The sequence below is a fragment of the Carlito syrichta genome, unplaced genomic scaffold (assembly GCF_000164805.1).
Source record: "Carlito syrichta isolate Samal-C Ts95f unplaced genomic scaffold, Tarsius_syrichta-2.0.1 Scaffold311830, whole genome shotgun sequence".
In the NCBI taxonomy this organism is placed as follows: domain Eukaryota; kingdom Metazoa; phylum Chordata; class Mammalia; order Primates; family Tarsiidae; genus Carlito; species Carlito syrichta.
This window is the reverse complement of record NW_007255926.1, coordinates 988,131-1,012,928: the sequence shown is the minus strand read 5'-3', so window position 1 is coordinate 1,012,928 and position 24,798 is coordinate 988,131. Positions and strand designations below refer to the sequence as shown.

Sequence of the window (24,798 nt, the reverse complement as noted above, 5' to 3'; positions counted from 1 at the left end):
CGTTACCACGCCCAGCTGATTTTTTGATTTATTATAGAGATGAGGTCTCGCTGCCCAGGCGGGTCTCGAACCTGCGGGCTCAGGCAATCCACTCACCTCAGCCTCCCAAAGGCATGGGATTACAGGCTGAGCCACCAAGCCCAGCTAATTTTTTTTTATTTATTGTAGAGATGAGGTCTTGCCAATTTGCCCAGGCTGGTCTTGAACTCCTGGACTCAGGCAATCCTCTCACCTCTGCCTCCCAAAGTATGCGATTACAGGCATGAGCCACCGTACCTGGCTTCATTTTGACTCTTTTGTGATAACACCTAGCTTCAAACACATGGTACAGCTGAACAAAAGTATTTTCTTTCTTTCTGTTCTTATTCTTTAAATTTTTTCCTATTTCAAACATTATTTACTAATTTATTTATTTTACATTCTTAAACTATTTTTGTTAAAATCTAAGATGCAAACACACACATGAGCCTAGGCCTTCACAGGGTCAGGATCATCAATATCACTGTCGTCCACCAAAACATCTTGTCTCATAGGAAGGTCTTCAGGAGCAATGACAGCATGGAGCTGCCCGCTCCTGTGATCACAATGTCTTCTTCTGGAGGATCTCCTGGAGGACCTGCCTGACTGTCTTACAGTTTACTTTTAAAAAATAAGTTGGAGGAGTAGGTTGGGCATGGTGACATACACCTATAATCCTAGCATTTTGGAAGGCTGAGGCTAAAGGATTACTTGAACCCAGGAGTTTGAGACCAGCCTGGGCAACATAGCTACCTTGTCTCTACAAAAATAAAAAAATTAGGTCGGGCTCAGTGGCTCAGTCCATAATCCAAGCACTTTGGGAGGCCGAGGTGAGTGGATTGCCTAAGCCCGCGGGTTCAAGACCAGCCCAGGCATCTTGGCAAGACCTCATTTCTACAATAAAATAAAATAAATTACCCAGGTGTGGTAGCACATACCTGTAGTTCCAGCTACTTGGAAGGCTGAGGCAGAAGGATTGCTGGAGCCCAGCGGGGCAGCGCTGGGTGGCCATGAGTGTGCCACTGCACTATAGCCTGGGCGACGGAGTGAGACTCCAACTCAAAAAAATAAAATAGAGAATAAAATTAAAAAATTAGCCAGATGTTGTGGAGCACACCTGTAGTCCCAGCTAACTGGAAGGCTAAGGCAGGAAGATCACTTGAGCCTAGGAGATTGAGACTGTGGTGGGCCGTGATCACACAAGTGCACTCCAGCCTGGGTGACAAAGGGAGGCCTGACTCAAAAAAAAAAAAAAAAAAAGTAGGAGTACCCTCTAAAATAATGATAAAAAGGCCAGGCATGGTGGCGCACACCTGTAATCCCAGCACTTTGGAAGACGGGTGAGAAGTTTGCCTGAGTCCGCGGGTTTGAGACCAGCCCGGGCAACTTGGGAAGACCTCATCTCTACAATAAAATTTTTAAAAATTAGGTGGGCATGGTAGCGAGCGCCTGTAGTTCCAGCTACTTGGAAAGGCTGAAGCAGAAAGATCACCAGAGCCCAGCAGGTTGCCTCAACCCCCGAAAGTGCTGGGATTACAGGCTGACCCACCGAGCCAACAAGACTATTTTAAATCACCTCTAGATTACTTATATATCTGTTACAGTATAATTGCTGTATAAACAGTTGTTACATTGTTTTGTTTAGGGAATAATGACAGAAAAAATCTGTAGTGTTCAATATACAGGCAACCATTCTTTTTTCCCCAAAATATATTTTTAATTTTAATTTAATTTTATTGTATTTTTTCATCTGGCTCTTAGTGTGCACCAATTTTTTTTTAAATAAGCATAAGAATGTCTTCATTCACTTTATGTGGAAGTACAAAGATAAAGTGTATAAAGATAAAAAAAATGCTTCAAAAAATACCTTTCCTAAACATTTTAGATCTATGATTGGTGGAATCCAGGGATATGGAACCCATGGATGTGGAATCCATGTCAAAGTCAACTATGTGTGGAGGGCAGGTAATGGAGAACCAATAGGCATGTAACTGGTATCCCTAAAGATGAAACCAGAGTAAATGTTACACAAGAAAACGATTTTAAAGGATTTCAGCAGAAAATGTTTACAAAATAAATGTCTGGGTGCAGTGGCTCTTACCTGTAATCCCAGCACTTTGGGAGGCCAAGGGAGCAGAACTGCTCAAATCCAGGAGTTCTAGACCAGCCTAGGCAAATATTGAGACCTTGTCTCTACAAAACATCAAAATATTAGCTAAACGTTGTGGTATGCTGTAGTCCCAGCTACTTAGGAGACTTACGTGAGAGGATCGCCCGAGCCCAAGAGATGGAGACTGCAGTGAGCCATGATTGTGCCACTGTACTCCAGCCTGGGTGACAGAATGAAACCTCATCTCAAGAAAATAAAAAATATTTATGAAATGAATATGACTGCATATTAGAAAAACTCGAGATAAAATAGGATCCAGACCAAAACTGAGCTCCAAGGTCAGAGAAAGAATTCTGCAAACATCTAGATAGAAGAAGGAAGTTATGTGAAGTGTAAAAATTTTTAAAGTTTCAAACTGTGTGCAACAACATTATAAACCAGGAGACAGCGGAGTAATGGTTATAACATGAGATGTGAAATTGTTTACATGTTAAACAACAGAGGGCCATTCTCAGATTTTGAAAATTTTAGAAAAATTTAGTTTTCAAGATACTTTTCTTAAAAAAAATCTTACTTGAAAGCCAGGCGTGGTGGCTCAAGCCTGTAATCCCAGCACTTTGGGAGGCCAAGGTGAGAGGATTGCCTGAGTCCAGGGGTTCAAGACCAGCCTGGGCAACTTGGTGAGACCTCATCTCTACAATAAAAAAAATTTTTTTAAATCTTACTTGAAGATTTCATCCTTCTATCCAAAATTGAAAAAAAAAACAAGCAAAATTACATACTCATAATTATTGAAGCCCTAGAAAACTGAGTTAAGAAGTTAGAAAAAAACTGAGTCAAAAAAGCAGAAGAAAAAAAATGTTAATAATGGCAGAAATTAATGTAAAATAAACAAATAATAAAGAAGATTAATAAACCAAAAGCTTGTTCTTGGACAAAATTTAATAATGTAGATAAACTTTGGGCAAGATTTTGCCAGATTAAATTAAAAATAGGTATAGATAACAATAGTAGCCATGATGTTATTATAATAATTTTTCATTAAGCTGTGATCTGGAACACAGCTTTATGCTAATATCTGTCACCTTGTTTTTGGGGTTTTTTTTGTTTGTTTGTTTTATTTTTTTAGTCTGAGTCTCACTCTATCATACAGGCTGTAGTGCAGTGGCAGAATCATAGTTCACTGCAGTCTTGACCTCCTGGACTCAGGTGATCCTCCTGCCTTAGCCTCCTGAGTAACTAAAAAATTAGCTGGGCAATGTGACAAGACCTCATCTTTACAATGAGCCACCACCCCCAGCTAATTTAAAATATTTTTTTTTAGTGATGAGGTCTCACTATGTTACCCAGGCTGGTCTCGAACTCCTAGTCTTCTTTTTTTTTTTTTTTGGAGTTGGAGTCTCACTCTGTCGCCCAGACTGGAGTGCAGTGGCCGCTCCCGGCCACCGCAGCCTCGACCTGCTGGGGCTCCGGCAATCCTTCCGCCTCAGCCTTCCAAGTAGCTGGAATTACAGGCGTGCACTACCACGCCCAGCTAATTTTTTTATTTATTGTAGAGATGAGGTCTCACCAAGTTGCCCAGGCGGGTCTCGAACCCGCGGGCTCAGGCAATCCACTCACCTCAGCCTCCCAAGGCACAGGATTACAGGCTGAGTCACTGAGCCCGGCTCGAACTCCTAGTCTTAAGCAATCCTGCCAACTCAGCCTCCCAAAGTCCTGGGATTAGAACTGTGAGCCACTGTGCCCAGTCTCATCTTTTCCATTAAACTGTGATCAGAATTCAGCTCTGTGCTAATATCTATTGCCCTGTTTTTTGAGATTAAGAGAGGATACAGTAAGACACCCTCACATACATAACAAAATGTTATAGCACTTTGCAAGGAAAACCAAGAAAATGGACTATTTTGTTTTTTCCTTCCAAAACTGTAAAAGGAAAATGGATGATTTCTTTCTTAGTGTTAAAATTTAGCCTTGTGGCAGAGGGAGGTACGTATGTCACACTTTTCCTCAAGGTAATATAATAGGAAAGTATGTAACACCTAAGTTATCCTTCAAATTGCTCACTTTGTGATTTTATTAGAAAAATAAATTAAAAGGTTAAGTCTTTTTTGTCATTTATACTAGACAAGATTTTTTTTTTTTTGTAGCCAGTTAGCCGTTTGTCACTGACAACAGCAAAGACTTCAGAAGGATCATCCCTTGGGAATTACGTGGGTCTCATGAACAGAGTTGTTCAGAAGACAAGACTGGCTGTGAGTTATGAGCAATGTGACCTAACAGAGCAAGGGCCCAAAAGGTGAAGTGTTGTCAGCTTTTCTTTCTGTTTCATTGTATCTAAGTAATAAAGTAGGCTTATTTTCATGTCTCATTTTTCAGAAATATTTGTCCTTTTGATAAGTTCTGTATGAAAGCCTTTATATGACTTAAAAACATTTGGACTTATATATATTTTTTTTGAGTTGGAGTCTCACTCTGTCGCTCAAACTGGAGTTCAGTGGCATGCTCAACCTCCTGGGCTCAGGCAATCCTTCCACCTCAGTCTTCCAAGTAGATGGACCATGCCTGACTAATTATTTATTCATTTATTGTAAAGATGAGGTCTTGCTACATTGCCTAGGCTGGTCTCAAACCCCTGGACTCAGGCAGTCTTCTTGCCTCCACCTCCCAAAGTGCTGGGATTACAGGCTAAGTCACAGTGTCTGGCTTGGACTTATAATTTTTTATTAAAATGTGAATTTGCCAAAGCTGTGAGAGCCATCCTCTATAATTGATCCAACTAGGGTCTCCTCTGTTTCTGAGGTGTATCTAGATGACTTAGTCTGCAGGACACCTGAGAGAGAACAGGGTGCCCCTGATTGAAGGATACAAATAGCTTCCTGTCACTGAGACCACAATGGCAGCAGCTTTGTGGGAACCTCTCTGCCATGTGTGTAGAAGGACTGTCTACCCTTGTCAGAGTAGGGAGCTGTTTTTCCTGGTGTTTGTCCTTCAAGTTTGAGTTAAATGAACACATTTAACTCAGTTAATGTTAAATGAGTTAAATGAACTCAGAAGGAATGGGTTTAGGCCTAGACTGTGAAGACACCAGGATTTGGGGGAACTGCTGAATGGGATGGATGAACTAGAACTTGGGAGTTACTGAGAACAGCAGCAGTGAGCCAAGGTGTGTGGAAGGGAGGTTGAAGGATAGAGTGGAACTGAACAGAGATTGTTTCTCAACAACAACCAACCAGTTACATAAGGGAAGAGAAGAAAAAAATCTTGGCTGGTGTGGTGGCTCACTCCTATAACCCAGTACTTTGAGAGGACGAGACAGGATTATTTGAGCCCAGGAGTTTAAGGCCAGCCTGGGCAACATAGTGAGAACTCGTCTCTACAAAGAAATTAGTGGGGCATGGTGGCACATGCCTATAGTCCCCAGCTAGTCAGGAGGCTGAGGTGGAAGGATCGCCTGAACTGAGGAGGTTTGATGCTGTGGTAAGCTGTGATCCTGCCTGTGTAATCCTGCTTGGTCAGCAGAGTGAGACTTTGACTTAAAAAGAAAGATAGAAAGAGAGAAGGAGGGAGGGAGGGAGGAGGGGAGAGAAAGAGGGAGAAAAAGGAAGGATAGAAAGAAGGAAGGAAAGAAGAAAAAAATAAAGTAAAATAAATGCAAATACTGGAATAATTTTGCAGCAGTACTTGGTAACTCCATGATACAAATGCCATGTCCATTGTTCTACCCTTTAGAAATCATTTTTATATAATTGTCCAAGAGTCCTTACCTGACAACAACTGTCCTTACTTCTACTGTGATGAGAGTGTGAACTTCAGTATAAGGCGTGGCAATTTTCTCAATTTTTTTGTGCACATAGCAGGTAGCAGAAAATGCTGAAGTCAAAGCCAAATCTATACTTTGCTTATCCCCACAAAATCCACGGCATTGTAACTTCATGGCTTCCCCTTGGAAGTTCCACTTTCTCAACTGGCTTTTTCTTTCCCACTTAGGCATCTCTGAAAAACTCACTGGATCCTCCTTCACTCCCTCCCTCCCTTCCTTCCTTTTTTTTTTTTTTTAGACATAGGATCGGTTATTGTTGTCCAGGCTGGTCGCGAACTCCTGGACTCAAGCAATCCTCCTGCCTTGGCCTCCCAAGATGCTGGGCTTGTAGGCGTGAACCACTGTGCCCAGTCCAGTTTCTTTCTTCTCTATCTTTGTATCTTTTGACCTTCGGGGAATTTTAAAAAATCATCACTTAGTGCCTTTGTGCCAGTTCTTTCCTTTAAGGAACAAATTTGGAAAATGCAATCAGGATGTCAGCTAATCCTGATTATTCAGACACATTGACTGGCTATCTGACCGAAGGTTTAAATCACATAAGATATGAAATAGCCGGGCTCAGTGGCTCAGCCTGTAATCCCGTGCTTTGGGAGGCTAAGGTGAGTGAATTGCCTGAGCCCATAGGTTCAAGACCCGCTTGGGCAACTTGGCAAGACCTCATCTCTACAATAAATCAAAAAAATTAGCCGGGTGTGGTTGTGTGTGCCTGCAATTCCAGCTACTTGGAAGGTTGAGGCGTAAGGATCGCCAGAGCCCGGCAGGTCGAGGCTGCGGTGGTGGCCGGGAGTGGCCACTGCACTCCAGTCTGGGCACCTTTTTTTCAAAAAAAAAAAAGGATATGAAATAGACATCTATCTAATAAATTAATGTTATTTTAAGATCTTTGTTAATATGTGATTTTTTTTTTTCAAATCACTAGTTAGATTTAGCATATTTTTCGTATTTGGAATAGAGCTCTCTGTGTTTTCTCTTAGGTTTCATTGTAAATGCAAAATTGACCAGAAGGAATATGGTGTCGGTGTAGGCTCTACTAAACAAGAGGCCAAACAGTTGGCTGCTAAAAATGCATATCTCCGGGTACTGTCAGAAGGAACTGGAATGGTAGGCACTGCCTCTGGATGTATTTTTCACGTGTTAAGATTCCCTCGGCATCCCTGGGATGCAGGGCTGGTTCAATATCTGCAAGGCCATAAATGTAATTAAATACATCAGCAAATGTAAAAACAAAACCCACATGATTTAATAAAAAAAAAATATTCCCTCGGAAGTTGATTTTAGGTTAGGCTGTGTTTACATGAAGCCAAGACAGCCAGTTATGGAGCAAAATCAGAGTGGCTTTTTAAAATCCAGCTCAAACATCCATTTAAAAAAATGTGTTCATCTTGTAATTGTTTATGGTCCAGGACTTGGTAAATGTAAGGAAATAGCCTAGATAGTCCTTGGAGATTAAGTCACGGTAAAGAGTTATTTAGCTGCATTTATGTCTACTAAGGGTAGCTCTTTCTTCTAGAAGGTGGACTCGATGTCCTGTGGTTCTTTTTCCCCTGTGCCTAGCTTTGAAACATCCACCAGCTCATGGTAAGTGAGGACAATCAACTGTGATACTCACATATTCAATTGCTGCCTGAAAGGCAAATTTTATGAAAGCATTTAATGTCTAAGGGGAATTTAGAAAAAGAAATTAGTGACAAGAAATAGATGTATAAACTAATAGTTATGCCCTTGTCTTCTAGTGCTTCTGAATCATCACGTGAAAATGATTTTTCAGCAAATGCATCAACAAGAAACAATTTAAATGATTCTTCATATTCTATGGTATAGTATTTGCCTCTAAGCTTCTTCTCGAATCCTATTTTCCTGTGTGTTTCTTCATTTAAAAATGACCTTCAAGGTTGGGTGTGGCTGCTCAAGCCTATAATTCAGCACTTTGTGAGGCCGAGGCAAGAGATTGCCTGAGCCCAGGGTTTCAAGACCAGCCTGGGCAACTTGGTGAGACCTCATCTCTACAGTAAATCAAAAAATTAGCAGGCCGTGGTAGTGCACACCTGTAGTTCCGGCTACTTGGAAGACTGAGGTGGAAGGATTGCCTGAGCCCAGCAGGTCAGGGTAACTGGGGTGGCTGTGAGTGTGCCACTGTACTCCAGCCTGGGTGATAGAGTAAGACTCCAACTCAAAAAAAAAAAAAAGACCTTCAATATTTGACCATAAATTTTATATTTTTATCTCACAGATTCTCACTCAATAAAAACATAGAGCAGCCTTTTGACTCTCTCTCTCTTTTTTTAATTAACCCAAATTCCTCAAAAAAAAGTGTGTAAAATACTTTCACACTTTTTTTCAGTTTTTCCTATTCACTCTTATATTTTTATATAATCCTATTATGTTGCTTTTCTCTCCTACCAACTGGATAATATAATATTTAAAAGTTCATTAATGTTTGTTTCTGTTCCAAAAACTGGAACTAAACTTAAAGTTAAATTAACTTTAACTGTCGAATAATTTTTTAGACAGGTGCTGTAGTGGGTGTCTGTACTTTTAACTACTTGGGAGGCTGAGTTGGGAAGATCGCTTGATCTCAGAAGGTCATGGCCAGCCTGGGAGTTTGAGAGTAGCCTGGATAACATAGCGAGACCCTGTCCCCCCCAAAAAAATTAAGATCATTTTCATGGTGATGATTAGTGTTACAAAAGTATTCTGTGTATAAAGAACTGCAGAACAATAAGAAAAAAACAAGAAGCTCAGTAGAAAAATATACAAAGATCTGAATAGACAGTTCAGGGAAGAAGTATTCAAATGGGCAACAAAGATATTTTACTAAGAATCAGGAAAATGCAAATCAGAAGAACAATAAGATACTCTTTCAAATTTATCAGCTTGGCAAAATTTAAGTCTTTCAATACTAAGTATTGGTACAGGGCTTAATAAGAGTACAGACATTGACGTTGAAGGAATAAGGAAAGTGGTCACAGAGCCCTCTAAAAGGACAGGAGGAATAACGTGGTGGTTCATGCCTGTAATCTCAGTATTTTGGGAGCCTGAGGCAAGAAGATTGCTTGAGTCCAGGATTTCGAGGCCAGCCTGGGCAACATAGTGAGACCTCGTCTCTGCAAAAAACAAAAATTAGCCAGGCATGGTGGTGTGTGCCTGTAATCGTAGTTACTCAAGAGTCTGAAGTGGAAGGATCACCTGAGCCCAAGAGGTCAAGGCTGCTGTGAGTCATGACCCTTGCCACTGCACTCCAGCCTGGGCAACAGAGTGAGATTCCAACTCAAAAAGAAAAGAAAAGAAGTACAGGAAGAAGAACAAGAGAAAGTAAAGAGGATGATCTAATCATCTGAGACTATTTCCTATTTCTTTTGCTGTAGAATGATCACAGAAGTAATTCAAAGAAGGTACAAAGGTGAGTAGCTTTATATATTGAACATATTTTGAAATTAAGTTTTATTTCAGACTCAGTTCATCATCGTGATATTTTAAGTCTTCAAATATTTGTAGAGTATTGTACACCCTTGAGTGGAGTTTCAAAGATAGAAAGCTTGAAATCTACAAACAGAGAATTTAAATGTACAGAGAAATCTTTGGGCCAGGTATGGTGACTCATGCTGTAATCCCAGCACTTTGGGAGGCTGAGGTGGGAGGATCGCTTGAGTCCAGAAGTTTAAGACCAGCCTGGGCAACACAGCAAGGCCTCATCTCAACAAAAAATACAAAAATTAGCCAGGCATGGTGGCACGTGCCTATAGTCCCAGCGATTTGGGAGACTAAGGCAAAAGGATCACATGAGTCCAGCAGGTTGAGGCTGTGGTGAGCCATGACGGTACCACTGCACTGCAGCCTGAGTGACATAATAAGACCCTGACTCAAAAGAAAAAAGTCTTTGAATTTATGCACAAACACAAGCTACACTGTAGCTTATGCACTATGAGGGTGTTTCTGGATTAATTATTCAAGGGCATTACTTTGGATATGGCTGACTAGGAAGTGGGCTTGGAGAGGTGTTTCAAGAAAAGAACATTATTTTGCAGACTTGTTGGGAGGGTGAAAATAGCATAATATGAGTAAAAGAAAAAAGATCCCATGTTATGTCAATTGTGGCTATTTGGTTCCTTTACTAAAGAGAAACACAAGGTTGTAAATGGAGTCAGAACTGAGGGGTATGGCATCAGGAGCCATGTGAATCCGGTGTGTTTTGAGCAGTAGACAGAAGCGTGGGAGAACGATGCCTCCTGGTGTGGGTGCTCACTTGGAGAGGAGATGGGGCTGCGTGGGGGAGAATGTGTGAGAAAGACAGTCAAGGAGGAGTAGGTGAGACTGGAGGGAACCATGTCCCTCTATCTGGGTGAGAGCCTGGAGAGGAGGTCCAGGAGGAGAAACTGAAGATCGCTCCATTTAACGGAACACAGCCAGGAATCGTGGCCCTGATGGCGTCGAGGATGTGGAAGACTTGAGGGAAGAGAGGGAAGATAACATTTGGATGTGTTTGCTGGTAAGGCAATTGCAGGTGGCTGCTCACCAGTAAGAAATAGCCAGAATGAGCGTTCAGGGAGATGTGCCTCCCGCGGTTGTGACCCTGAAGGAAGAAAGGAGAGGCTGGTGACACGTCCACAATGAGTGCTACAGGGTGATGAAGGGAATCAGAGAGGAGATGACAATCACTCGAGGAGAACCTTTAGCGTATAGTTTTATAAAAAAGACAGGTTGGCTGGGCTCAGTGGCTCAGCCTGTATTCCCAGCACTTTGGGAGGCTGAGGCGAGTGGATTGCCTGAGCCCGTGGGTTCGAGACCTGCCCAGGCATCTTGGCGAGACCTCGTCTCTACAATAAATCAAAAATTAGCTGGATGTGGTAGCGCGCACCTGTAGTTCTGGCTACTTGGAAGGCTGAGGCAAAAGGATCACCAGAGCCCAGCAGGTCGAGGCTGTGGTGGCCATGAGTGAGTCACTGAGCTCCAGTCTGGGCACAGAGTGAGATTCCAACTCCAAAAAAAAAAAAAAGAAAGAAAAAAGCCAGGTTAACACTTGCTGCCCTGTTATTCTTAGTTGACCAAAACTACAAAACGCCTAGTACAAGGCATGAATCCTACCCTAAATGAGTGACATTTGATTTCAGGGTTTGGGGGGGGGGGGTTGTTTGTTTGTTTGAGTCAGGGTCTCACTCTATTGCCCAGGCTGGAGTGCAGTGGCGCGATTGTGGCTCACCACTGTCTCAACTTCCTGGGCTCAGACGATCCTTCCACCTCAGCCTCCAGAGTGGTTGGGACTAGAGGTGCGTGCCACCACACCCAACTATTATTTTTATTTTTTTGTAAAGCTGAGGTCTCGCTATGTTGCCCAGGCTGGTGATTTCAGTTTTATCTGAGTCTTACATTCTTCTCTTAACTTTTAGGTGTTTGGCCCCTACATTTGTCCCTCCTGAGATGAAAGAAAACAGGTATACCGTGGAAGAAAGGTAAGATGGAGCTGTGAAAGAGAATTTGTTTAAAAATATGTTTGCTCGTTCAGCAGAAGGTTCTCAGGGCCTGTTATAAGGTTAAATTTTTATACCTACCCGAATAGTTTAATTGTTGAAGCACAATCAAGCCCACAAGGATCATTGTCTATTGGTGAAGTAAGATTTACACAAATCCTGACAGATTGTGGTGAGTGTGGGTCTTGCTGATGTTTGTGTTGATTTTCTGATTTATATGAAATTTTTAAATATTGAAGGCTACTACTCCTGTAAACCAGTGATTTAAAAGAAAAATAAGAAAGTTCTTCTGTAGGATTCAGATTGATCTACTTGAATCTGTTTTTCATTTTCTAGCTCCATGCCAGGTTTCACTGGAAAAAAGGGTTTCTCTGCTGTAGACAAGACATTTGGGTTTCAGTGAAATCGCTAAAACAAGGAGGCCTGTTTGCAACTGGGGTGTGTTGAATATAAGTTTAAAACAGTAAAAAATCAATGTGTACTCTTTGGATGCCTCATATCTAACCGGCACTGTGCTGGACAGTGGGTTTGTAGTGGCAACAGTTAGAAGTGGTTCCTGCCCTCATGGGGTTTTGTAGGGTTGACCGCCACTAAAGAAACAAGTTTCCTGAAAAATCTGCCATGATAGATGATGGTCAGGGCTCAAAGGGAGAGAAACGGAAGCAAGGCTCTTGGGTTTTGAGTGAGAGAGGCGAGGCTTCTCTGAGCTCATGTCTGTGGGGAGGCCTCCAGGATGAGGTGGGGAGGCTCCAAGTTGAGGCTGTTTGCTAGGTGGAAGGAAGGGCCTGTGGAGTATGGAGGTGGAGGGTGGATGTGAGTGTTGAGAACAGACGGAAGGATGTGTCTGGGCCTGCAGTGAGCCAGGACTCTGCCAGGGGCCCAGGCTGCTTAGGGAGGCAGAGGACATGTTAAGTGGCACCTCCTGGGCCACTTGGCTTTTCATTTTTGCTGCAAGCAGAGGTTGCCTATTGGAGAGTTTCGGCAGCAGAGAGATGTGGCCAGACCCCATTTTCATCCCTCTGGCTGATGCCTGTTGTGGAATGGAGCAGGGCTGGGGAAAGGAGGAGGGAGGAGTTAACAAGGGAAGCGTGCACAGGGTGAAGATTTTTTTCCTCTTTTAATTTTTATTTTAAAATTGTGGGTTACAATTCAGGGTTTGGTATACAAACAGTCATTGTACAGGTACCCTTATTGATGAGTTGTGCACCCCCTTCCCCAGGCAGTTATCGACTACTGTCAATCCCTCCTCCCCATCCCCCACCCCTCCCCCCACAGATTCCCACTACTTTCAATTCTTAGAGTGATACAGTAGTTGTTCAAGGACCACTTATGAGTAAGAACATGTGATACTCAGCTCTTTGTTTCTGTGAGAGATCACTCAGTGTTATAAGCTCTAGTTCCATCCAGGTTGCTGTGAAGTTTCATGATGTTGTCTTCTTTATGGCTGCGTAATATTCCATTGTGTATATGTAACACATTTTAAAAAAATCCAGTCCTCTTTTGATGGGCAGCATGGTTGGTTCCATGTTCTTGCTTTTGTGAACAATGCTGTCATAAACATACGTGTGCAGACATCTTTTTCATAGAGTGACCTGAGTTCTTCTGGGTGCATTTCCAGCAGAGGGGATTGCAGGTGGAGAAAAGGGGGCAGGTGCCAGCAATGTGACTTGGAAGCAGCATTCGACGGGGCCTAAGGATGGCATGTCGGGCCCTGGGGAGTTATGAACCCTGCCAGGCTCAGAGCACATACGCATTTCTCCCATGGGCTTGGTGGAGGCTGTGGAGCTCAATGTGGTGACACATTGGAATGTCTTGTCCTTGGGATGGGATCCTTTATCATGGCTCTAGAACAGCCAGGAGGTGACTGTGACTCCCAGGGGTGATCTGTTAGGTTTGACTCTCCATGAGAGGAATGGGGGATGGGACGAAATGGGGCCCAGGGGAGAAACTTTTTGTGAATCAGGAGTTTTTGCCAAGTGAATTTTTCTTCTTCAGAAGGAGAGAATCATGTTTATTGTACAGTCCACTTCTCAAGTGACATGAAATGATAAGGAGGGGCAAACATGGAGCCTCATAACAACAGTGGTGTTTATCTTTAAGGTTTTCCAACGATTTTGAAGAAATAAAACCAATTGGCTTAGGTGGATTTGGCCATGTTTTCAGAGCAAAACACAGAATTGACGGAAAGACTTATGTTATTAAACGTGTTAAATATAGCAACGAGTAAGTAATACCTTTCTCTTTGTTTTTTGTAAGTTGAACCTGCACTGTTTGTTTTCTCGTTTGTCTCTTTGTCAGTATATCATTTACTCCTTTTTGGTCCTGCTTAAACATTCCATTCCCACAAGAGGAGCTTGGCTTACTGTGAAGTGCTCTTACTTTACTGTGGTTATTTTTGATTAAAAAAAAAAGTAGATCTACCATTGATCATCCTTTTGAGGCTGTCTTGAAGACTGAAGCTACAGAGTCACAGTTTAAGGTGACCTTTGAGAGGGTCTAGTCTCACCTCCTTATTTTACAGATGAGGAGAGAAGACTGAGAGCCAAATGTGAGCTGATGCGTCTCAGGTCAAAGCTAGTTGGTAATTGTCATGGTTATCTGTCAGTGCATAATACGAGGTAGGCCCCAAAAGACCCCAAATTTATTTATAAAAACCTGTGTATTTATTCTTACACATTTAAACTTCATTCACTTTCAGAGTACTCTACGTTCAATGCAATACACCTATTGAGATGCTTTCTCTTCTGCTCAAAACAGTTTTGTACTCATCGATTTTGATACCTTTTAGTGCTGTTGTTTTTTTGTTTTACCTCTTTTACATCAGTGAAATGTTTCCCTTTGAAGACTTTTTTCATCCCGGGAAATGATAAAAAGTCACTTGGGGCGAGTTAGGGTGAATAGGGATGGTGGGGTATGAGGGTCATGCCGTAGTTTGTCAAAAACTGATGACCACTCAGCATGGTGTGGGCAGGTGTGCTTGTGAATCACCCATCATGACATGGGCAAATGCGTTGAATCTCCAAAAAATTCACTGAAGCCGACCGCAGCCTCTTACAACAATGCTAGCAGGTACACGGATGCTGAACAATTACCTAGAACAATTACCTAGTAGGGGAAGCCTGTGTACTACAAGGGACCCAACCTCCAAAATGCTAATTCCAAGTTTTTTGGGTTTCCTCTCATTCTCTGCTCCAAAATGCAGTGACTTAAAAACAGCACTTTATTGTTGTCTCCCATGGCCCTGTGGTTTGACTGTGCTCATCTGGGCACTTCTCACTTGGGACTTCCAGGTACCTGCAGTTAGGAGTCATCTGAAAGCCTGATGAGGCCAGATGGCCAAGCTGGCTAGCGGTTGATGCTGGCTGTGGGATGCAAGTTCAGCTGGGATCCCCAGCCAGAGAACTTCCACGTGGCCTCTCCATGTGGCCCAGGCTTCTCACAACTTAGAGACTGGGTTTCAAGAGGGATTGTCCCCACAACTAGTCATCCAAGAGACCAGGAGGGAGTGGCAAGGCTTCTCCCTACTAACCTGAGTGGTTCCAGAACATCATCTCCACCATGTTATATTGGTTAAAAAGGTCACTAAAGCTCGCTCAGATGCAAGGGGAGGCAGATAGAGTCTAAGTTACTTTTGGGTCGTGAATGTGTGTGAGGAGGGAAGAAACTGAGCATGACCATCTTTGGACACCATCCCCTATGTAGAAAGTGGAGACTTAGCACCCCTCTGCGCTTGTATGCCAACCCACTGTGTTCCCACTATGACCTATTGTCCCCTCCATCCCGCTGGATGGCAGCAGTCCTTCAGGAAGGAAAACACTTAAGGTCTTCCGTCACAGGCTCATCAGTTCCCCAGTCTTACTTGTGGTTTTCTGGCCATTGTAACTCACTAGACGGATCTCTCAGAGACTAGAGAAGGAACTGGAAAGGAAGGGGTAAGAGCAAAGGAGAAGCAGGTGCAGAGGGCCAGGGGCTCTTCATCCCAGGCACATAATCCTGCTTCCTGCCCCAGGGATAGTGCCTTGTGTGAGAGACCCTCATACTTGTGCAGCATCGAAGCAAGACTTTTCCCTTGTCATTTTACTTAACAGTCATGAACTACTATTGTTCCCCCTCATTAGATAACAATTTTTAAATGGCAGTAATATGGTACAGAACAGAGAAGTTCCCTTACTGCAATCTGTTGAAAGTCTGCCCTCAACACAAGGGTTTGTGAAAGAAATAATAATAATAAAATGACTTTTTTAAAAATGGTGATAACTACTTGGGAGGGTGAGGCAGGAGGATCACTTGAGCCAGGTGTTCGAGACCAGCCTATGCAACATGAGACCATGCCTCTAATTTTTTTTTTAAATCAGCTGGGCATGGTGTGGCAGGCCAGTCACTTGGGAGGCTGAGGCAGGAGGATCAATTGAGCCCAGTAGCTGGAGGCTTCAGTGAGCTATGATCACACCACTGCACTCCAGCCTGGGCAACAGAGTAAGACCCTATCTCAAAAAGAATGGTAATAATGTTGATAAAGATACAGTGTTTTGGACATTTCTAGTGGCTTTTATATTGATATAATATGTTTTAAAATATACTAGGAAATATTAATATGGAGCCATACAAATGTTTATGTACTCTGGTCCAAGGATTTCCTGTTTGGGAACTTGTTCTGAGGATATTATCCAAATTATGGATCTGTATACAGAAGATATAAATCACAGTGTCATTTACAACAGAGAAAAATTAAAACAAACAGAATAGTCCTCAATAAAGAAATGATTAAATATGCTTTCTTATCTTCACTGATTAATGGCTATCTTGCAGCCATTAAAAATGAGCGTTATAAGGAGTTTGAGACCAGTCTGGGCAATATAATGAGACCATGTCCCTACCAAAAAAAAAAAAAAAAAAGAAAAAAGAAAATACTGGGGCATGGTGGCACACACCTGTAGTTCTAGCTACTTGCAAGGCTGAGGCTGAAGTATCACCTGAGCCAAGAAGGTTGAGGCTGCAGTGAGCCATGATTGTGCCATTATACTCTAACCTGGGCAACAGAGTGAGACCCCAAAATCCCATCAAAAAATAAAACAAAAACAAAAAAATCCAAAATAATAACTGTTTAGGATTGTCAAAGTATCAACAGTTTTTTCCTTTATTTTTATAATTATTATGTCATATAATTTAGAATTTTTAAATTAAATAATTTGTAAAATGTTTGCTTCTCCTTCCTTCTCTCTGAAATCTCAAATTTATATACTGCCTTTAGCAGGGAATTATCTTGGATTTGACAACACCTTCTTATAAAGCTCCCACTGGGTCAATTTCTGGGCATAAATAATTCTCTTTGTGTATTCTTGCCTCACACTGAAAATCCTGGTGTCAATTCTTTCTGCTGCCTGCATGGGGTTTGCTCGTGAACTCCTAAGATGTTAACTCTAGTCTAAATAAAACAGAGTGTATGACTGAGCTATTGAAAATTACATCACTGGCATTTCAAATACTACTAGAAATCTTTCTTATTTTTAAATATTTATTGGTTTTGGAACATTTTAGTTACTTCTGGAGAATGCGATTTAATTCAATTGACTTTTCACATAACTGCTTTCACTATATCTCACAAATGATTTCTAAAATGAAGTTTGGAATTTGTCAAGTCGCTGCTTACACTTATTTGTGGAGAGTGACAACAGCTGTGTGTCTCTGTGTGTTCTTTTTTTCTTTTGTGTCTCCTGGTTTTCACCCTAAAACTCGGGGTGAGAACCACACAGCGGTGTTATCAGAGTATGCAGGTTGCTGTCTCCTGTTAGGAGAAATGTTTTGTGACTGTTGTCAGGAATGTGCACTGACACTTCCATGCTCCCCGTTCCTCCAACTAGGAAGGTGAAGCGTGAAGTGAAAGCACTGGCACAGCTCAGTCATGTGAATATTGTTCAATACAATGGTTGTTGGGAAGGATTCGATTATGATCCCGAGAGCAGTGATTACAATACTAAGAGCAGCAACTGCTTTACTGAGAACAGCATGAACAAATCAAGGTGAGTAAAAAGAAATAAATAATATAAAACAAATAAATAATATCAATTCATAGCAAGACCAACTTAGTTCATAAAAAATATGAAATGTGACTGGGTGTGGTGGCTCACACCTGTCATCCCAGCACTTTTAGAGGCTGAGACGACAGGATTGCTTGAGCCCAGGAGTTCGAGACCAGCATAGGCAACAAAGGGAGACCTCCTCTCTACAAAAATAAAAACAAAATTAGCTGGGTATTGTGGCACGCATTGGTTGTCCCAGCTAATCAGGAGGCCGAGGTGAAAGGATGGCCTAAGTCCAGGAGGTCGAGGCTGAGGTAGCCTTGATCATGCTATTGCACTCCAGCCTGGGTGACCGAGTGAGGCTCAGACTCAAAAAAAAAAAAAAAAAAAGGCGGGGGGCAGGCTCATACTTCACAAATTAGCTAAACAATTAAAGTTCTGGATATCTGGGAACTTAATGATTTAAATTAAAAGTGGTTTATTACATTTTGTCACTCAAACTTATTTAGTAGACTTAGATTTCCGTTTTAAGACATGTTTGGGGGTTCTTAAGAAGATATGTTATACTTTTTAAAAGAAAAGTATTTTTCATAAATGTATTTTAATTGTTACTTTTAATATACCAGGAATTTTATGTCCAGATCAATGACTAGGTGCCTTTTCATCCAAATGGAATTCTGTGATAGAGGGACGTTGGCTAAATGGATTGATGACAGAATGGGCGAGAAACCAGAAAAGGCTTTGGTTTTGGAATTCTTTGAACAGATAACAACAGGAGTGGATTATATCCATTCAAAAAACCTGATTCATAGAGATCTTAAGGTAAGTGGAAACTCTCCTTTGTTAGTTGATAAAATGTAACTTAGTAATTTTAAAATGTGTCTTCCCTAATTTTAGAATTGTGATTCATAATTATGAGGAAATGATATCTCTGATCCTTGGAGTTAGACTGGGTCTGGAACTTTCCCCAAATACCATCCCACAGAACCACTCGGAAGATCCCCAGGGCTTGTGACCTTACTGTTACAATGAGCCCTCCAGGAAGGCTCATTCACTTCTGGTCTGTTTGGTTGATAGTCACACCCCAGTTGTAAACACTAGTAGCTTTCATATGCTGAACGTTTCCATGCAGTTAATGATTGTGGTTGGCACAGCCAATGACTGCTCTGTCCCTTCCTCTGCTGCTTCTCATGCTTAGTTGAGAGACAGAAGGGACTTGGTTTGTTGACTGTGGCTTTGGGAAGATGGTTCCCTAATCTCTCAATCAATACTTTTGAGGGCACTCACAGCGAATGGGTGCAGAGTCTAGCGTTTTCTTTTTTGGTTTTTCTTTGAGATAAGGTTTAATTATGTTGTCCAAGCTGATTTTGAACTCCTGGGCCTCAAACTACCCTCCTGACTTGGCTTCCCTAATCGCAGGTGTGAGCCACAGCACCCGGCCTCAGAGTCTAATATTTTCTTGGTTATACATTTCAGCTGCATGGTATGCAGTCATCCAAAACTTGGACTATGCATCATCCATTCGTATTTTCATTTCCTCAGACTTTCCTAGTATGGACAAGCAGTTTTCTCACTTTTTCTTCTCATAAAGTGAAAGAAGAATGGGAATAGAACAGCCTTCCACAGTCTCACCTCCGTCCTGTTCCCTATGACATGCCTACTCCCTTCCCACACTGACTTCACCCAGTGCTACCCCTGGACTTGGCCTTGTGTTCTCTGATATGGAGCTCTTCTGCCTGTCCCCTGGGCCCCCAGGGCCTGTATTCAGCCTTTCCTGCTCACCCTGAATCTGCCTTCTTCTGCCCTGGGCAGGAGCGCCTTCTCTATGTGCCTTTTGGTCCTTTGCTCACCCCTCCTCTCTAACACAGCCAGGAATGCAGAGCGAAGCAAAGAGCTCCTTCAGAAAAAGGCATGTCTGATCATAGGGTTGTTTGTTGGGCCTAGACAGGAATTAGTGGCCCTTACAAGATGTTGCTTCCTGGATCTGCCCAGGGGCTGGATGTCTGATGTGTTGGTGTTCGAGTCCACCGGATCCCCTTCTCTCTCTTTATGTGAGAAGGTAGTCTTTGAAATTGGGATGTCATTGGGACTGTGTTCAAAATAATAAATGTGGAGTGGCTATACCTTCACATGTAGTTAAATAGCAAACTAAGCACAATTATGTACACACATAACACTTGGCAAGTAAATGCAGAAGTGTAGGTATTCACTTGCTGGCACTCCTCAGAGTGAATGAGGGAAGTTGACTGGTGCCTACCGACTTGTCTGCCAGCTCCCTCCTGTACCCGGCACTGTCTGTACCCTGTGTCATGGACTGATCTACTCTTGTGTTGGTTTGCAGGGAACTTTTGCCTGGGTTGCAGTTGCTCAAAGGTCAGACTTTAACCCCGGGCTTCTTGCATCTTCTATAACTCTTCTAGTTCTCACTGCCACAGTTGCTTATTTCTCTCCTCTGAGAGAAGACACAAATGAAGGCTGACACTTTTGGGTTATGCTTTGCAAATGAACAGCTGTAGGTGACTTTGCAGAAAGTGGTCTTTACCCAACACAGCCCCTCTTATAAAATTCCCCAAGTGTTTTCAGCTGTCGGAATCTTAAGAACGAGACCTCAGGCGAGGGACACAGAGGTTTCTGGAGTGAGGACTTCCTGTCCAAGGCGGCTTTTCTCTAGAAGGTGCAGTCTCCTTATAGGCCCAGGCTCTTTGAGCAGCCTCAGCCCAAGCATCTGCCCTTGTTCTTTGCCTCCTAGATAAAGCTTGCACCCTTTGTCATGCTCTATAACCCTACATTTTGTCTATTCGTGCTGCAACTGATTAGACAAAATGTGGCATTGTTGTTTCTCTCTGTAGTGAACTATAAAAAGCAATCTGATATGTTTACAAGATAGTCTCACCCAGTGTAGATATTTTCCAAGCATCATATACGAAACCTCCTGTTTCTCAGAGTCAGGTGACAGCCTCACACCGGACCAGCAGTTTCACTTGCAAACCCAACATGTGGCTTTGTTGTAACTTGAACATGGCATAGGAGCATTTTCTCTCACATCCACCCCTCATAGCCCTATAGCCTTCCATCTGTATTATGGGCATTAGGTTCCAGCGTGACTGTTCTTTGAATTCTGATTTAACTACCTGCTCGTTCCTGCATGGACCCTCTCAGGCTGGCTTCTTGAAGGCTCCTCCTTCAGTCCTCCCTGGGCTTAGGGTCTCTTCGCTCAGTTCCTTTTATAGATCCCCTCATAAGTGTGTTACCTCATAGGGTCTCTGTGTGTGTATAGCTCAAGAATGTATTGGAAGTCTAGCTTTTTCAAGAATTGCAAAATGTTAATTTCCTCATCACCTACCTTCCTGTTTTTATAGTCTTTAGAATATTGGCCAATACCTTCTATAAAGGGGTGGGATAGGCTTGACTACTCATATTCTGTTCTTCTTTTTCTTTTTTTCTTTTTTTTTTAAGTTGAGATCTCACTCTATTGCCCAGGCTGGAATACAGTGGCACGATCACAGCTCACTGCAGCCTCAACCTCCTGAGTTCAAGCAATCTTCCCACCTCATTCTCCCAAGTAGCTGGGACTACAGGCACACATCACCACACCTGGCTCGTTTTTTTATTTATTGTAGTGGTGAAGTCTCGCTATATTGCCCAGGCTGGTCTCAAATTCCTGGGCTCAAGTGATTCTCCCACCTTGGCCTCCCAAAGTGCTGAGATTATAGGTGTGAGTCACCAGATCTGGCCTAAAATTTTTAAAAAAAATTTTTTAACTAAAAAACAAAATTTGTAAAAAAAAAAAAAAAAGTAGTTATTGACTTTCTGTTAACTTAGTATTCTTTCAAGGTGGAGGGGATATGTTTGTTAAGGAGGTATCAGAGCTATGACCTAACTATGACTTACAGAATATGACCTAACTAAGATCCCCAGGAGAAATCCTGCTCAGGATGATCTGTTGTATTGTTGGGAATGGACCCACTCAGAGAATCTCAAAATTGGAAGGGAACTTGGTGTCTCCTTCAATCCCCATCAGATCCCGGACTCATATTTATTAACATATTAACAGTATTTCCTCAAGTGGATATCCAGCCCTATCTTAGGATGGAGAACTTTCTAACTGCCATCCTTTGGACAACACTATTGGCATATTAGGATATATCACAACAAATCTTTGGGTCTTTCATCCCAGATCCATCCACTGGTACCATGCAGAGTGAATCCCCTTTTCATTCGACAGCTCTTCAAATACTCGAAGGAGGCTGCGCTCCAAATTGCCTCTGCTTTCAGCTCTAAAGTCCTTGCTTCCTTTGGCAGGCATTGTAAAGACCCATGATATTAAACTCCCTGATTTGGGCTACCTACATGAGAGTAAAAGTCTTATGAGGAAATACAAAAATAACCTTTGCTAAATATGATTTGGATATGTGATAATAGTATTTCAAATTGGTTCATATACTTTAAATATTGGTTTCTTTTATAGCCACTTAACATATTTTTAGTAGATGAAAAACAAATAAAGATTGGAGACTTTGGACTCGTAACATCCCTGAAATATGATGAAAAGCGAACACATAATACAGGAACTCTGCAATACATGAGCCCAGAGCAGGTGAGGTTTCTTTCCTTTCTGTCTTTGTATATTTTATTTCTTTTATTTTTTTAAAATATAAAATAGTAGACACTTCTTATAAAATTGAAATTATAAGAATCATATCGAATAAGAATTGAAAATGCCCCTTAAACTTCCTCTCCCTTCCTGTTCTTCTCATCAGTTTGTTCTTTGTCCTTTTAAATAATTTTCCATGAGTTATAAAAACATACACATACAAATACAGTAAGTCCCCTACATAACAACAACTTCCATTCTGAGATCACCTTCTTGAGTCCAATTTGTTCATAAGTACAAAGTTAGCCTAGGTACCCAAAAACCATAGTAGACTATACAGTACTGTACTATAATATATTTATAATACTTTTCACACAAATAATACATAAAAAGCAAACAGTACTGTACAATAAAGTACACAAAAGCACAACTACTTGTAGAGGTTGCATGCATGTGACAATGTACACCAGACACGTGAACTCACTTACATGAATGGACATACGAGCACACATTTGCATCTTTGAAAGTTCACAACTTGAAGGTTCATATGTAGGGGACTTACTGTATACACACAGACATATTTTACACAAACATATTCATGCATGACTTTTACAAGGAACTATTTTGCAATATAACTATATATATAGTTATAAGTAACTATCACAAATAACTGTATTATTTTTGACTTTTTTTTTGAGTTGGAGTCTCACTCTGACACCCAGGCTGGAGGGCAGTGGCATACTCCCGGCCACTATAGCCTCGACCTGCTGGGTTTAGGTGATCCTTCTGCTTCAGCCTTCCAAGTAGCTGGAACTACAGGCACGTGCCACCATGGCCAGCTAATTTTTTGGTTTATTGTAGAGATGAGGTTTCGCCAAATTGCCCAGGCTGGTCTCGAACCTGCAGGCCAATCCTCTTACCTCAGCCTCCCAAAGTGCTGGGATTGTAGGCATGAGCCACCGCTCCTGGCCATGACTGAGCCACCGCTCCCGGCCGTGATTTGACTCAACAGTACGGCATTCGAATTGACATGGTGGCTTATGTCTGTAATCTTAGCACTTTGGGAGACTGAGGCAGGAGGATTGCTTGAACCCAGGAATTCGAGATCAGTCTAGGCAACATAGCAAGACATTGTCTCTACAAAAAAGTAAAAAAATTAGCCAGGCATGGTGGCATTTGCCTGTAGTTCCAGCAACTCGAGAGGCTTAGGTGGAAAGATTACCTGAGCCCAGAAGGCGAGGCTGTGGCAAGCTGTGATTCTGCCACTGCAATCCAGCCTGAGTGACAGCATGAGACTCTGACTAAAAAAAAAAAAAATCTCGTTTAAAACTTTGTCTTTATGAAGATTGTTTATCGTTTTAAAGCTTTCCCCAGAATACCTATAAAGTTTTCTATTATAATGAGATTCCTTATATTTGATTGATTATTAGTGAAACTATTGGTTTTTAAAATACATTTCTTTTTAATTGTAGTAAAACACACATAACATAAAATGTACCATCTTAACCATTTCTTTACCATCTTAATCTTTTTTTTTAGCATTTTGGGGGCCATTTGGCATAGAAATATAATTTGAGTTTTTTGTAGAATGTAAACGTAGAACAAAATGGGAGGCTAGTGGTTCCCTTTTAACTCCTGTTTTATTAAATATCTCCTGCTTTCTGTATTGTCACCATCACAACTTTTTTAAAAACACTCAACGTGGGCTCTTTTTATTACATGTGTTTTGGCATTTTGAAAATATTTTGTTGAGGAACAATTTAGACACCATTAAATGCACAGATCTGAAGTGGACATTTTTTGTTTTGACAAATGCACAACCTGTGTGACCCAAAGGCCTGTGAAGTTGTCGAACATTTCTTCACCCAAGAAAATCCCCCCAGGCCCTCTCCAGTGAGTCCTTCCTCCCCACTGTCCAGAGACAACCAGCACTCCAATGTCGGCCTCTTAGCTTCGTGCTTCCTGTTCTTGGTCTTCATGTAAATGAAACCGCGTAGTGTGTACTCTTCTGTATTTAATTTCTTCATTCAAAGTCATGTCTCCTGGAGAACCTTTAGTTGTTGCTTGAACCAGCAGATAATTCCTTTTTATTGCTGAGGAGTATTTTGTTGTATGATTATTCCACAATATATTTATTTATCCTTTCTTCTGTGGGTGGATAGTTAAATTATTTCTAGTTATGGAATATAATGAATAAATATGCCATGAACATTTGCATGCCCGTCACATACTGGGCACTATTTCAACTGCTTCACCTGCTGCATCTCATTTAATCCCACAGTCAGACTCTGAAGTTGGACTATTGTTATCCCATTTTGCAGCCGAGATTATTCCCATGTGGATGATTAATTACACAGATGTTTCAGCTACTCAGTGGTAGACATTTGCACTTGAGCCTTCAGGCTCCACAAATCTTGCTAATAAACAGACACTGCTGAGTGATACAAGATGTTTCCATCAAATACCCTTATTGGCTTTGGAAGGTATTAATATTTATATAAGAAGAGTAACAAAGGTAAATATATTTTGTCTCCTCAGATTTCTTCCCAAGAATATGGAAAGGAAGTGGACATCTATGCTTTGGGGCTGATTCTCGCTGAACTTCTTCACATACCTGGCACCTATATGGAAAAAGACAGGGTAAGTAATCTCAAAGAAAGAACGAAACAACAAAAATTCTTGGTCATCACCTTCAAAGTCCTGTTGTAGTTATCGCCCTCATGTCAAGATGGGCTTGAATGAATTAGTACCTGATGGCCAATGCCATGTGA

The 24,798-nt window shown here is 41.7% G+C and overlaps 1 protein-coding gene across 2 annotated transcripts in view; it reads left to right on the top strand.

The window, feature by feature from the left end:
* EIF2AK2 (eukaryotic translation initiation factor 2 alpha kinase 2) overlaps window positions 1-24,798 on the top strand; it is a 29,166-nt gene that overhangs the window by 2,253 nt on the left and 2,115 nt on the right. The window contains exons 3-13 of one of the 2 annotated variants that reach the window (XM_008069133.2): window positions 4,276-4,424; window positions 6,923-7,049; window positions 7,459-7,526; window positions 7,682-7,763; window positions 9,314-9,348; window positions 11,333-11,395; window positions 13,514-13,636; window positions 17,275-17,433; window positions 18,060-18,255; window positions 21,902-22,030; window positions 24,566-24,667. In XM_008069133.2, the coding sequence (XP_008067324.1) occupies window positions 4,276-4,424; window positions 6,923-7,049; window positions 7,459-7,526; window positions 7,682-7,763; window positions 9,314-9,348; window positions 11,333-11,395; window positions 13,514-13,636; window positions 17,275-17,433; window positions 18,060-18,255; window positions 21,902-22,030; window positions 24,566-24,667 (1,233 nt within the window). The remainder of the gene's footprint in view (window positions 1-4,275; window positions 4,425-6,922; window positions 7,050-7,458; window positions 7,527-7,681; window positions 7,764-9,313; window positions 9,349-11,332; window positions 11,396-13,513; window positions 13,637-17,274; window positions 17,434-18,059; window positions 18,256-21,901; window positions 22,031-24,565; window positions 24,668-24,798) is intronic. The other variant, XM_008069134.2, reaches the window with a different exon arrangement.